At 38.7% G+C, this 12,797-nt stretch overlaps 1 protein-coding gene across 3 annotated transcripts in view; it reads left to right on the top strand.

Annotated features, from left to right (window-relative positions):
* Zbtb44 (zinc finger and BTB domain containing 44) overlaps positions 1-12,797 on the top strand; it is a 45,444-nt gene that overhangs the window by 10,675 nt on the left and 21,972 nt on the right. For 2 of the 3 annotated variants that reach the window (XM_090319738.1, XM_090319741.1), the window contains exons 2-3: positions 3,860-4,006; positions 10,829-11,902. In XM_090319738.1, coding sequence (XP_090175864.1) covers positions 10,885-11,902 — 1,018 coding nt within the window. In that variant the 5' untranslated portion in view covers positions 3,860-4,006; positions 10,829-10,884. The remainder of the gene's footprint in view (positions 1-3,859; positions 4,007-10,828; positions 11,903-12,797) is intronic. The other variant, XM_090319739.1, reaches the window with a different exon arrangement.

Below are 12,797 nucleotides of genomic sequence, written 5' to 3' on the forward strand. Positions count from 1 at the left end.
AAACAAAAAAATCCTTTTTAAATGGAGGATGGGGGGTGACGATAGGATTTGAGCTCAGGCCTTGTACTCGCTTGTTCACCTGACAAGTGCTCTACCACTTGAGCCTTGTCTTCAGCCCTGCTTTTTGCTGATTAACTACTGATGAGAGTCCCCTGTGCTTTTATCCCCCCGGGCTGGCTTGAATTTTTGTCTTCCAGAATTGAGCCTTGTGCATTGTGCATTATCCACCTGCACCTGGCTATCTTGACCTTTTTTTTTTTTAATGTGGGTCACGGGCTTGAACTCTGCCTGGGCGCTACTCCTGAGCTCTTCAGCTCAAGGCTACCACTCTACCTTTGAGCCAAGCCCCATACCCTCCCCCTTTTTTTTCCAGAGGTTAATTGGAGATAAAGAGTCTCAGGTTCTTTTGTGCTGGGCTGACTTTGAACCTTGATCCTCAGATCTCAGCCCCCTGAGTAGGATTACGGAGGTGAGCCACCCCGCCTGGCTCTTTTAAAGAGATAACATTTATATACCTTTTGTTATATTGTTCAACTTTACTGTTAACTTTTACAGTGTCTAATTTATAAATTTTAGCTTAAGCCTGTTACATATAGGAAAAACATGATATATACAGGGACCATTATTTAAATAGTTTCAGTCATCCAGTTGAGATCTTATGTCTTCAGATTTACAACGTCTACTGTTTAAATTTCTAGTTATGAGTGACTGAGCAATTATGAATTTTTTTATATGTCATTCAGCTACTTAAGTTTTATATATGAACAATTTTTTTTGTTTGCTTGCTTTGGTTTTGGCTTGGAGGGTTTTTTTTTTTGTAATTTTGTTTGCTTGCTTGTTATATTTTTACAGTAATAAGAACTAAACCTAGAACCTTGTTCATAGTAGGCAAATGCTTTAGAGAAAGAAAAGAGATACTCTGGGTTATGAAAGTTGTACTTTGAAGGGCTGGGAGTTTCGCCTAGTACAGTGCTTGCCTGGCATGCATAAAGCACTGGGTTCAATTCCTTGGTACCCCATACACAAAAAGCTGGAAGTGGTGCTGTGGCTCAAGAGATAGAGTACTAGCCTTGAGAAAGCCAAGGACAATGCCCAGGCCCTGAGCTCAAGCCCCAGGACTGGCAAAAAAAAAAAAAAAAAAAGGAGGTGCCAGGAGTTTGGTAGAGTGCTCACCTAGCATGCACGAAGTCCTAGGTTCAATTCCTCAGTATCACATACACAGAAAAAGCCAGAGGTGTCACTGTGGCTCAAGTGTAAAAGTGAACAAGTACAGTGCCTAGCCCCGAGTTCAAACTCTAGTACTGGCAAAAAAAAAAAAAAGAAAATTGTTCTTTCATACGGCCTATAAGCAAGAATGACTAAAATTTTTGTAATAGCAGTACATATAATTGTATAGAATTCCATGAAATTCTAATATTAAATAAGACAAAGTTCCTTCTTGTCGAATAAATCTTAACTTTGATTTAATTAGACAGTGTATTTCTTATTGACTTTGTGAAATTCTTCTGGTACCTCATGCCCGAGAGTTAAACTTATTTTTGCTTGCTAGTCATGTACTCTAGCACCAGAACCAAGCCCCTCCACCCTATCATTCCTTTTTGCTATATTTGGGGGTAGGACCTGAAATTTTTGCCTAGGCCAGCCTAGGCCGTGACTCTCCGATTTATGACATACACCACCTTATCAAGCTGCTGGTAGAGAATGGGTCTCAACTGATTTTTTTTTTTTTTCCCAAACTAACCTTGGCCATTGTAATCTGAGTAGTTAGGATTATAGACATGAGCCATCACCCTTCACCTGTTTCTGTTTCTCCTTCCTTCCTATATATTACCTATACCTTTCTTAGAATTTTATTTTTATCTGTGGTGTTCTGAGTGTCCTCATTCCATAGATTATTTGGAATTTGCTCTAGATATTATACACAAGTAACTTGCCACCACCTAATGATATCAACATTTTACATTTAACATCCCTTAAAATTCCTTTGTACCCTTTCCTCCTTTTAATGATATAATACATAATTTGAGAGCCACATCAAAGTGTGTTACAGCTTTTGCTTTAATTAATTCAAGCATAGTTAGAAAAGTTGCCTGCAATATTTTTGTTTCATCATTGTTCCATTTCTGAAATTTCTCTTATTTTTTTTTCTAGGGTTGCCTGGCAACATATTTTCTAGTATTTGTTTATTTGAAGGTGTCTTAATTTCCCTTTCATTCCTGCAGGGCATTTTTGGGGGGGTGGGGGGTCTGTGTGAGACTTGAACTCTGGGCCTGGGCATTGGCCCTGAGCTGAAGAGCTCAGGGCCACCACCCTACCCTTTGAGCCACAGTGCCACTGTGAACTGGCCAGCCCAGTTCACTGGGCATTTACATCACATTACAACTGGATAAAGGACCTGTTTCAGCCTCTAATTTGAATGAGCTCTTATTTACCATTGAGTTTTAGGAGTTCATTATACTCTATATTCTAGATAGAAGTTCCTTGACAGATGTGTGATTTGCAAATAATTTCTTACAGGCATGTCTTTTCCTTTATAACAGTGTTTTTCACACAGCAAATGTTCTTACTTTTGAGGAACTGGTTTTTTTTTTTTCTTTAATTGTGCTTTTTGTTAGTGACTAATACCTATCCTGATCTGAGATTACAAAGGTTTTCTCCCATAATTTAGCTTATGATTTTGGAATGAAATACGTGATTTTAGTCAAAAAATTTGGGGGGGGGTGTTTTGTTATTTTTTAACGGATGTATAATTGATACAGTGGCATTTACTGAAATGACTTTATTTTTTTCCATTGAATTGCTAATGTGTATCTTTGCCAAAAATCAATCAGCTATATTTTGGGTGTATATTTCTAGATACTTCTGTAATCATGTTGTCTATATCTACCAAAAAAAAAATAGACTGCTGGAATTTCAGTTGTAATAGAGTTTACTCTGTAAAGCAATTGGAATAGATCTGACCTTTTTTACTGTTGTTTTCCAGACCATGAACATATTATTCCTATTTACTTGGGTGTTCTTTGATTTCTTTCATGTGTGCATTGCATGTGTGTGCACGCTTGCCAGCTTGAATTCAGGGCTTCAAGCTCTTGTTTAATATTCATTCATGACTGGTATTCTACAACTTCAGTCATTTCTCCAGTTGCAAGTTTTTGCAGGTTAATCAGAGATGTGTATCTCAATGATTAGTCTGCTCATGATTGAGATCTGAGATCCTCAGCTAGGATTATAGGCCTGAGCCACCAGCACTTGATCTTACGCATGTTTTACACTTTTCTGCTTATACCTTCCATAAATGTTTGGTTAAACTTGCAAGTATTATTGGAGCTGTTATAATTATATTGATTTTTTTTTTTTTTTTTTACCAGTCCTGGGCTTGAGCTCAGGGCCTGAGCACTGTCCTTGGACTTTCTCAAGGCTAGAGCTCTACCACTTGAGCCTCAGCACCACTTCCGGCTTTTTTGTATATGTGGTACCGAGGAATTGAACCCGGGTCTTCATGCATGCTAGGCAAGCACTTTAACCACTAGGCCAAACTCCCGGCCCCAATTATATTGATTTTTAAGGGCTTTTAATTCTGTTTTTCTTTGGCAGAACTGCAGGACTGCAGCTGCTAGTCACTCTGTCACTTAAGCCATGTCTCTAGGCCTTTTTGCTCTGATTATTTTTGAGGTAAGGTCTTGCTTTTTGGCAAAGTGAGGGTGAACTTTGTTCCTATTTATGCTTCCTTCTATACCCGAGATAACAGACCCACACCTAAAAACACAGCATTTCATTGGCTGAGATTAGGTCTTAAGAAATATTTGCTCAAGCTGGCCTCAAACTGTATTTCTCCTGATCTCTGCCTCCTGAACTGTAGGATTACAGAAGTGAGCCACCACAACTGGCCTTGATGATTACTATAGGCAGCCACACCAGAAGACCACGCGGACACAGTCTTGTACAGGAGAAGAAGGTTTATCAGAGGGACTCCTTATCTGCCCCACAGGAGTCTGTCCCTACCCAGGTAGATCCTTGTAACAACAAGGCTGGAGGTGGGAGATAATCCACCTGCTCAACTAGGTCTGGGCAGAGAGTGGGAATGCTGACCAAATCCCAAAGGATCTCAAGGGAGCTCCTGCAGCCTTCTTTGTGAAGGGCAGGTGTGGATGGGGGCGGGAGGGGATTCAGCTGATGCAGCTGGGGCAGATACAAAGTGCTCTGGGAAGTGGGAGATGCTGAAGACCTGATATGGAGGGGATGTGCTAACAATTACTATTTAAAAATAGAATTGACTTCTTTGGGTTGACCTCGTATCTGTCACATACTAGTTCTAAAAGGTATTTTTTCTATTCTAAAAGGTATAATCATGTCTCTGAATATAGACAGTTTTATTTTCTTTCAGATCTGTATGCCCCTCCATACATTCTTCAAGTAGGGATGGTGGCAACTGACAAAGTTGCCTTTTTAAGATCTTAGTGAGAAACATATGTCTAGTCTCTACCTACAGGACTTTGTAGTAGCACTCTATCAGATAGGGTTAAATTCCTCCTAGTACTGGTTGTCTCAGAATGTATCAGAGATGTTCAATTTATTTCAAATGTTACTTATGGTATCAGTGAAATTGTCATCAGGGTCAGTGACTCAGGCCTCTTTTCACAACTAATGGAAGATGTATCGAGATTAGGAGCATGCTAGGACAGTTAGAAAGACCCCATCTCAACATACAAGCCAGATATGGTGGCTCTCATTTATGTTCCATCTGCACTGTGATCCCACTGAAAGCTCCAGCCCAGAAGACCAGGTGGACACCAAGCCATGTACAGTAAAGTTTGCGTCAGCAAGCTGGACGCAACAGCAACACTTGGCTTTGTGCAAAGGGAGTATCTTTGTAGAAGAGGCTTGTGGGTTTAATGTCCACACAGCCTAAACTACTGACTAGCCAGCAGAAAAGGCCAAAGGGAATAGGAGCTGGCAGAACCCTGTTGTTTGGCCTGAGCAAATACCAAACTGACCTTTGAGATTGTTCTTTCAAAGGAACCACAACTTGAATGGATTAACTTGTAAAACAATTTATGCTCAGGAAATTGCTGAAAAGAAGTAGAATAGTAAGTAGAATTAAATTCCTGAATGTAGTAAAGGAGGACAGCCATAATGTTTCACTCTAAATCCTGAGTGACCATAGCATACGCAAGCACACACCTCCCTAAGGACTGTCATTTTAGATGTTGAGCATTGTTGAGGATTGGGAAATGGTCAACCAAAATCCAGCTAGTCATTAAAAAGTAAACAAGCAAATAAACAATATTAAACACTGGGATCTTGGTTCAAAGCCAGCCTAGGCACTAAAGTCTTTGAAATTCTTATCTCCAATAAACAGAAAATTGGAGGTGGTGGAAGTGGCACTGCAGCTCAAAGTGGTAGAGCACTAGCCTTGAGCTGAAGAGCTCTGGGACAGTGCCCAGGCCCAGAGTTCAAGCCCCACAACTGACAAACAGGGGAGAAGGGAGTCAGGGTGCCTGTAGCTCAAGCCTGTAATCCTGGTGACTCAGAAAATTTACATCTGAAGATCATGATTTGAAGCCAATTCTGAGCAGGAAAGTTTCTGTGGCTCTTATCTCCAATAATTGAAACCCAAACGTGGTTCTGTGGTTCAAGTGGTAGAGCACAAAGAAGCTCAGAGCATCCATGCCCAGAGTTCAAGCCCCAGGACTGGCAGAAGAGAAGAGAAAGAGAAAAAAGATTTTAAGTACATAACTCCACCTTTCACCTTAAGACCCGAGAAAGAAAGCAAAAGAAAGAAAGAAATTAGGATTATAAAGCATTGTTAAACAATTGTATACCAACAAATTAGGCAGTACACATGAGGAAAAATTTGAGGAAGAGACAATCTGGATGGATGTATATGAAGGGAGTTTGTAAGCAAAACAATACCCACAAAGAAAAGCCCAGTCTGGGCTTTTATCAAATGTTTGGAATTCTACCAGACATTTAAAGAACAAATAATTTTTTTCACAAGCTCTTTCAAGAAATAGAATGCTTCTTGTCTCATTTTATGAGGTATTTATGTCATATTACTCTTAAGAAAAGCAAAGGCAGCACAGGAAAACTACAAACCAATATTGCTATGATTATGCATGTAAAAATCCTTGATTAAATACTAGCCAATTAAATCCCCAAACACCTAAAAATATATATATGGTGACCAGGAGGAATTTTTCTTGGGCATACAAAGCTGGTTCAACATGTACAAGTCAATCAGCAGGTTTTTAAAAAAAAACATCAGAGATCATCTCTAACAACAAAAAATAGATCTGACATAATTGAATACTTTTTCATGGTAATAACTCAACATATTAGGAATAGAGTGAAATTTCCAGTCTGAAAAAGAGACTATTTATTAAAAAGCTTTACATATACTTCCTAATTCATAATGAAAAGAGTACTTTTCAGTTCAAAAACAAGGATATATCTGCTCTTGCCATTTCTCTTTGACATTGCACTGAAGATTCTAGCCAAGATGAAAAGCAGATTGGGAAGGGAAGACTTAGTACTATTTGTAGAACATAATCCGTACAAAATCCCAAAAAATCCATTTTACATCTATCAAAACAGAAATGAGTTTGACAAGGTTTACAGAATAAGAGTCAGAATACAAAGATAGGTTGTCTTTTTATACATTTGTAGTACACTGTCCACAATGCAATGAACAGTCTCATTCACAATGCTGTCAAAGGAATTAAGCATGAATGCAACAAAGGAAATGTGAAACACTCTGAAAACCGTAAACGTAAAATATTATCAGAAAAAGTTAAACAATCTAGATAAATGAAAAAACACTAGTGGTTCTGACAAACAGTGCTAAGAAAAACAAATAGAAGGACTGAGGGTTTCTCGTTTGAAAATTTACCTAACAATATTAATAAAAGCACTATGATACTGACAAAAGGATTTGTAAATGAGTAAGATCAAATTGAAAGTTCAGATTCAAATTGTATATTTATGTTTAATTACCAGCAGGGGTGTCTAGTCCCTTGTTTTTGTTTTTTTGGATTTGTTTGCTGAAACAGTCTCTCTGCATAGCTCAAGCTGGCCTTAATGAAGCTTTGTTTCTTCTGAGCCTTTCTCTAATAAATACTGAGATCACAGACATGCCCAGTAATATGCCTAGACTTTTTTTTTTGAACTCCTTTGTGGGTTCTGGGTAGATGCTTTGCCACTTAACTCACACCTTCCACCTTTTTGCTTTAGTTGTTTGGTTATTTGGGGGAGTAAGGTCTTATTTTTTGCTCAGGCCAGCCTCATACCGATCCTCCCACTCTCTGCCTCCTGAGTATAGCTGGGATTACATCTGTAAGTCACTGTACTTGTCTATATTTTGCTGTTTTGTGTGTGGTGCTAGGGTTTGAACTGAAGGCCTCACCTCTCACCAATGCCTACATCTTTAAATGAAGAAAATATAATTAAGGAAAAAAACTTGACAGTGGTCTTCAGACAGCTAAATAGGTTTGTGTAGAAGAATGAAAGCATTACAGATGTGAAACAATGACTACTGTTTAATGCCTTACTGACAAGTGATAAGATTCAAAATGACGGAGCTACTTATTTGGCAATAAATTTTCATCACAACTATGAAAGTCTTAGGATTTTTCCCCCTTACAGTTTTTTTGCTTTGTTGTTTTGCTTTGGTCCATCATCGTAGTGCTTGAACTCTGGGCCTGGATGCTATCCCAGGTCTCGTCAGCTCAATGCTAGCCCTCTACCACTTGACCCACGGCACCACTTCTGGTTTTCTGGTGGTTAATTGGAAATAGGAGTCTCAGGGACTTCTGTGCCTGAGCTGGCTTTGAACTGAGATCTTCAGATGTCAGCATTCTGAGTACCTAGGATTACAGGAATGAGCCATTAGCACTCGGCTTTTTTTTTTTTTCTTTTTAAGGAACTACTACTTAACAAATGTGTACATGCAGTATTTTATCAGTTATTTGAAAGAAAAGGGTAAGAAAGAGACTTTGAATACCTGAACAATTCATATTACAAGAAGTTACATAAATGTATTTTTATTAATTGTGAAGGCCTCATGGTAAAATTAGTAATTACAATTCATTCTTAAGAATTATAAACCTACACCATCTTAAAAACATATACATGAATACTCATCCACACACAGAAATGAGATTTACCAAAAATATAAATTACCTAATTCATAGAATTTTCAACTCTTGACTTCTGAATATAATTTGTTTTTGTTGTTGTTGGTCATGGGGCTTGAACTCCATCCGGACACTATCCCTGAGCTCTACAGCTCAAGGCTACCGCCAAGCCCCACTTCCCCGATTTCTAAAGGTTAATTGGAGGTAAGAGTCTCAGGTCCTTTTGTGCTAGGGCTGACTTTGAACTTTGATCCTCAGATCTCAGCCTCCTGAGTAGCTAGGATTACAGGCGGGAGCCACCGTGCCCGGCTATAATTTTTTTCATATATTATAATTTCATGCCTTTTCTGAGTTTTGCCTTGTCAATTACAGAACATGACAGTATTTTTAAATATATTTGCCCATGCCATTTTTCTGTTATACCGTATATCATGAAGTTTCCATAAGCATGTGTTGAAAATGCACTCAGTGGGTCGGGAGTTTGGCCTAGTGGTAGAGTGCTTGCCTAGCATGCACAAAGACTCGGGTTCGATTCCTCGGTACCACATACATAGAGAAAAGCTGAAAGCACCTAGCGTTGAAGATGTTTCCTAAGCTAATCTTCCTCTATCCTTGTACCTCTAGCTCTATTAGACTTTATGCCATATGTTTAGTCGAGATAAACATGACTGGCAGGAGGTAGGTACTCCTAACTTGTTTTTCCTCTTCCCACTGTCCATTTAAATTTATCCTGCAGCATTAATACTCTCTTCTGCTCTCTGAAAGGCATGCCTTAATAATTGTTCTTTGGTCACTTTCAGGAAATAAAAATAATTTCCAAGAACTAATGAACTTCATTCAGAGTTAAAGTTTCCCTGCTTTTCTCCTCAAGCCTACTGCAGTGTGTAGTGGATAATATGAAGTTTGGGCTTCTTTCTTTTTCTTCTGTCTTCTCCCACTTACCCCTTATACTTCTCTGAATACTGGTTGTGGTTTTAGATCCTTCCCAGAAAGATGAAGAGAGTAGGAAGGTAATGAAAAAGAGAAGATCTATAGTAGTACTAGTAGCAGTGGCAACTCCAGATACCAGTGTTTTTATAGTATTATTTTACTCATTACTATTTGAAGCATCATATTTGAAGCACATAATAAGTATTTGATTGCCAAATCCTCAGAACTCTGAAGTGGACTCTTGCCGCTGAAGAAATTAAGGTGTGGAAAATTTAGACATTAAATTCATACAACTATAAGTGAAATATCAAAGTACAAATATAGCATTCTGACTCTAGTGTCTATGCACTCAGCCACTCCACTATATTGCTTTTATATACTGTTGGAAAACAGTAAGCATACTTCAGTATTCTGGCTGGTGTTTAATTCAGACTCAAGTGTGATAGACTAAGACAAGATAAACATGACTATATGCATTTTCCCTTACAGTAGAGTAATTGAGAGTGAGGCAGAGTTTGAAGCTGGCAACATTGGTTACTCCTACAAGACTGTTGTAATCTTTAACATCCCATTGCATTTTTTCAAATATGCTGTTTAATTTCTTTGCCTTAATACTTTTGATTATGTGGATTGTCCCTGGATTGCTCTTAAGGCATGTTTCTTCCATCAACTATATTGTCTAAGTAAGCGCTGACAGCCTGGCTTTTAAGAGCTTGAGCTAGTTTTCTGGGAGAGGGCAAATGAATAGTCATTGCCTGGGAAATTGTGAGAAGTCCTTCCCAGACCAGTTGTGAGATGTTAATTTTCTTAGACTAATTGTTATTCTTGTCTTCAGGAAGACAATATGGAGTGAAATGTTTTTGTCTTTAGCTGTCTGTATTGGCTTTCTTTTTCATTTTACAGTTGGGCCAAGTTTCAATCCATTCCATTCTATAGTTGGGCCAGATTTTAATCCATTCAGTAGAAAAAGTTCCTGGAGGTTTATATTTGAGCTGTTAATCACTGATTATGATCAAGGTACTAATTTCCATGGCCTCACTTGTGTCTTCACACAGGATTTATGCCCCTTATCATGTCAAACAGGTACCAATCTCACCTTCCATTATGAACTTTTTTTTAAAGCTTGAACTACCCCCCCCCCCGTGGGGGGGTAGTCCTGGGGCTTGAGCACTGGGGCTTTCTCAAGGTTAGTGCTCTACCACTTGAGCCACAGCACTACTTCCATCTTTTTCTGTGTATATGGTACCAAGGAATGGAACCCAGGTCTTCATGCATGCTATGCAAGCACTCTACCACTAGGCCAAACTCCTGACCCCTTGAACTCTCCCTTTTTATCCTTCTTTGGTTTTTTTCCCCCTGTACATTTACCAGAATATAACATTTGTAGAATGATTATGTAATGAAGTGTTTAGTTTTTCGTTCGTGTCTCTTACTGCATTTTCATATTTAGAAACAGATGATAATAGGCCTACTGACAGATATTTTGACCATTAGTAGTTTATCAGATAGAAAACTTTTAGAATAATATCTGTCACATAGAAAGTACTCTGTAACTATTTGTGAACTATTTAAAACTCTACAGCTTATATCTATAGTTTATAGACTCCTGGTTTGAACAATTAGGAAAATGTATGTTAATACATTCCATTATTGAAGGTTTTCACCTTCAATCTTTTAGCCACCTCATTGAGCACTGTGGCCACATGAAAATATAAATCACCTACTTCAACTACTAAACTATCATTTAATGTTTTATGTATTTTTAGGATATTTCTGACTCATTTACATCCTTGAAGAGCATCTGTAGAAGAGGAAGGAAAAGATGGGTGTGAAAACATTTACTCATAGCTCCTCTTCCCACAGCCAGGAAATGCTTGGAAAACTAAATATGCTGCGAAATGATGGACATTTTTGTGATATCACTATTCGTGTCCAGGACAAAATCTTCCGGGCACATAAGGTGGTACTAGCAGCTTGCAGTGATTTCTTTCGCACAAAACTTGTAGGCCAAGCAGAAGATGAGAACAAGAACGTGTTGGATCTGCATCATGTTACAGTGACTGGCTTTATACCTCTTTTAGAATATGCTTATACAGCAACTCTGTCAATTAACACAGAAAATATTATTGATGTTCTCGCAGCCGCCAGCTATATGCAAATGTTTAGTGTTGCTAGCACCTGCTCAGAGTTCATGAAATCAAGTATTTTGTGGAATACACCTAATAGCCAACCAGAAAAGGGTCTGGATGCTGGGCAAGAAAATAATTCTAATTGCAATTTCACTTCACGAGATGGAAGCATTTCTCCAGTGTCTTCTGAGTGTAGTGTGGTGGAACGAACCATTCCTGTCTGCCGAGAATCTCGGAGAAAACGTAAAAGCTACATCGTTATGTCTCCTGAGAGTCCTGTAAAGTGTAGCACACAAACAAGTTCACCCCAGATATTGAATTCTTCAACATCCTACACAGAAAATAGAAATCAGCCAGTTGACTCCTCTTTAGCTTTCCCTTGGACTTTTCCTTTTGGAATTGATCGAAGAGTTCAGCCTGAGAAAGTCAAGCAGCCAGAGAATACCCGGACTTCAGAATTACCTGGCCCATCTGAGGCAGGTAGAAGAATGTCTGATTATGTGACTTGTGAAAGCACAAAAACTACCTTGCCTCTGGGTACTGAAGAAGATGTCCAGGTCAAAGTAGAAAGATTAAGTGATGAGGAGGTCCATGAGGAAGTATCCCAACCTGTCAGTGCATCTCTGAGTTCACTGAGTGATCAGCAAACAGTGCCAGGAAGTGAACAAGTCCAAGAGGACCTTCTGATTAGTCCACAGTCTTCCTCTATAGGTATAATTCCTTTTGTGTTGTTTATTATGTTACTATAATCTATTTGAACACTTCAGTGTACTAGTTATAAAAAAAAATGTGCTCAGTCCTACAGGAAACAAAGGGAAAAATAAGGTAACTACATTTAATGAAGTTAGCACTATAGCTTGTTTTACAAGTTAATTAAGAAAAAAATAGTTCTGGGCTGGGAGTTTGGCTTACTGGTAGGGTGTTTGCCTACCATGCTTGAAGGCCTGGGTTTGATTTCTTGGTACCATGTACATAGAAAAATGTGGAAGTGGTACTGTGGCTCAAGAGGTAGAACTCCAGCCTTGAGAAAGACCAAGGACAGTGCACCAGCCCTGAGTTCATGCTCCAGGTCTGGCCAAAAAAAAAAAAAGTTAAAAACATGTGATGAGAAAAAGGCAGATAGTCTAATAGTGAATTTTATTTTTGAGACAGTCTTGTTTGTGTAGTCCAGGTTATCCTTCAACTTCTGATTCTCCTATCCCAATCTCCTGAGTGCCTCAGATGTGCATGTTGATACACATCTGTCATCTATGCAACAAAAGGAAACTCAAATAGAAAGTTATCTTTAACCAACACCAAGAGATCTACTACAAGTGTTAATACCTCCTTAGTAAGCATGAGGCCTTCGGTTCAAACCCTTGTCTTCCCCCACTCCCCAATCCAATGAGTGTTTTCTTTATTCAAATACTTCTTGATATTTTACTCTGCGCCAAACGTGGTAATACATAAAGTAAAGACAATAAGAAAGATAGTCTAAAATGATTACAGTGTACTATTTAAGATACTAGGATAGATACAACCACAGAAAGAGCAGTGAGTGGGGAATTTGCCCAACCAGGGGATGCCTGTAGGAAAGCACAGATGTGAAAGAGAATTTTATGTTTGG

Source organism: Megascapheus bottae, chromosome 27 (genome assembly GCF_031878675.1).
Source record: "Megascapheus bottae isolate mThoBot1 chromosome 27, mThoBot2.hap1, whole genome shotgun sequence".
NCBI lineage: Eukaryota > Metazoa > Chordata > Mammalia > Rodentia > Geomyidae > Megascapheus > Megascapheus bottae.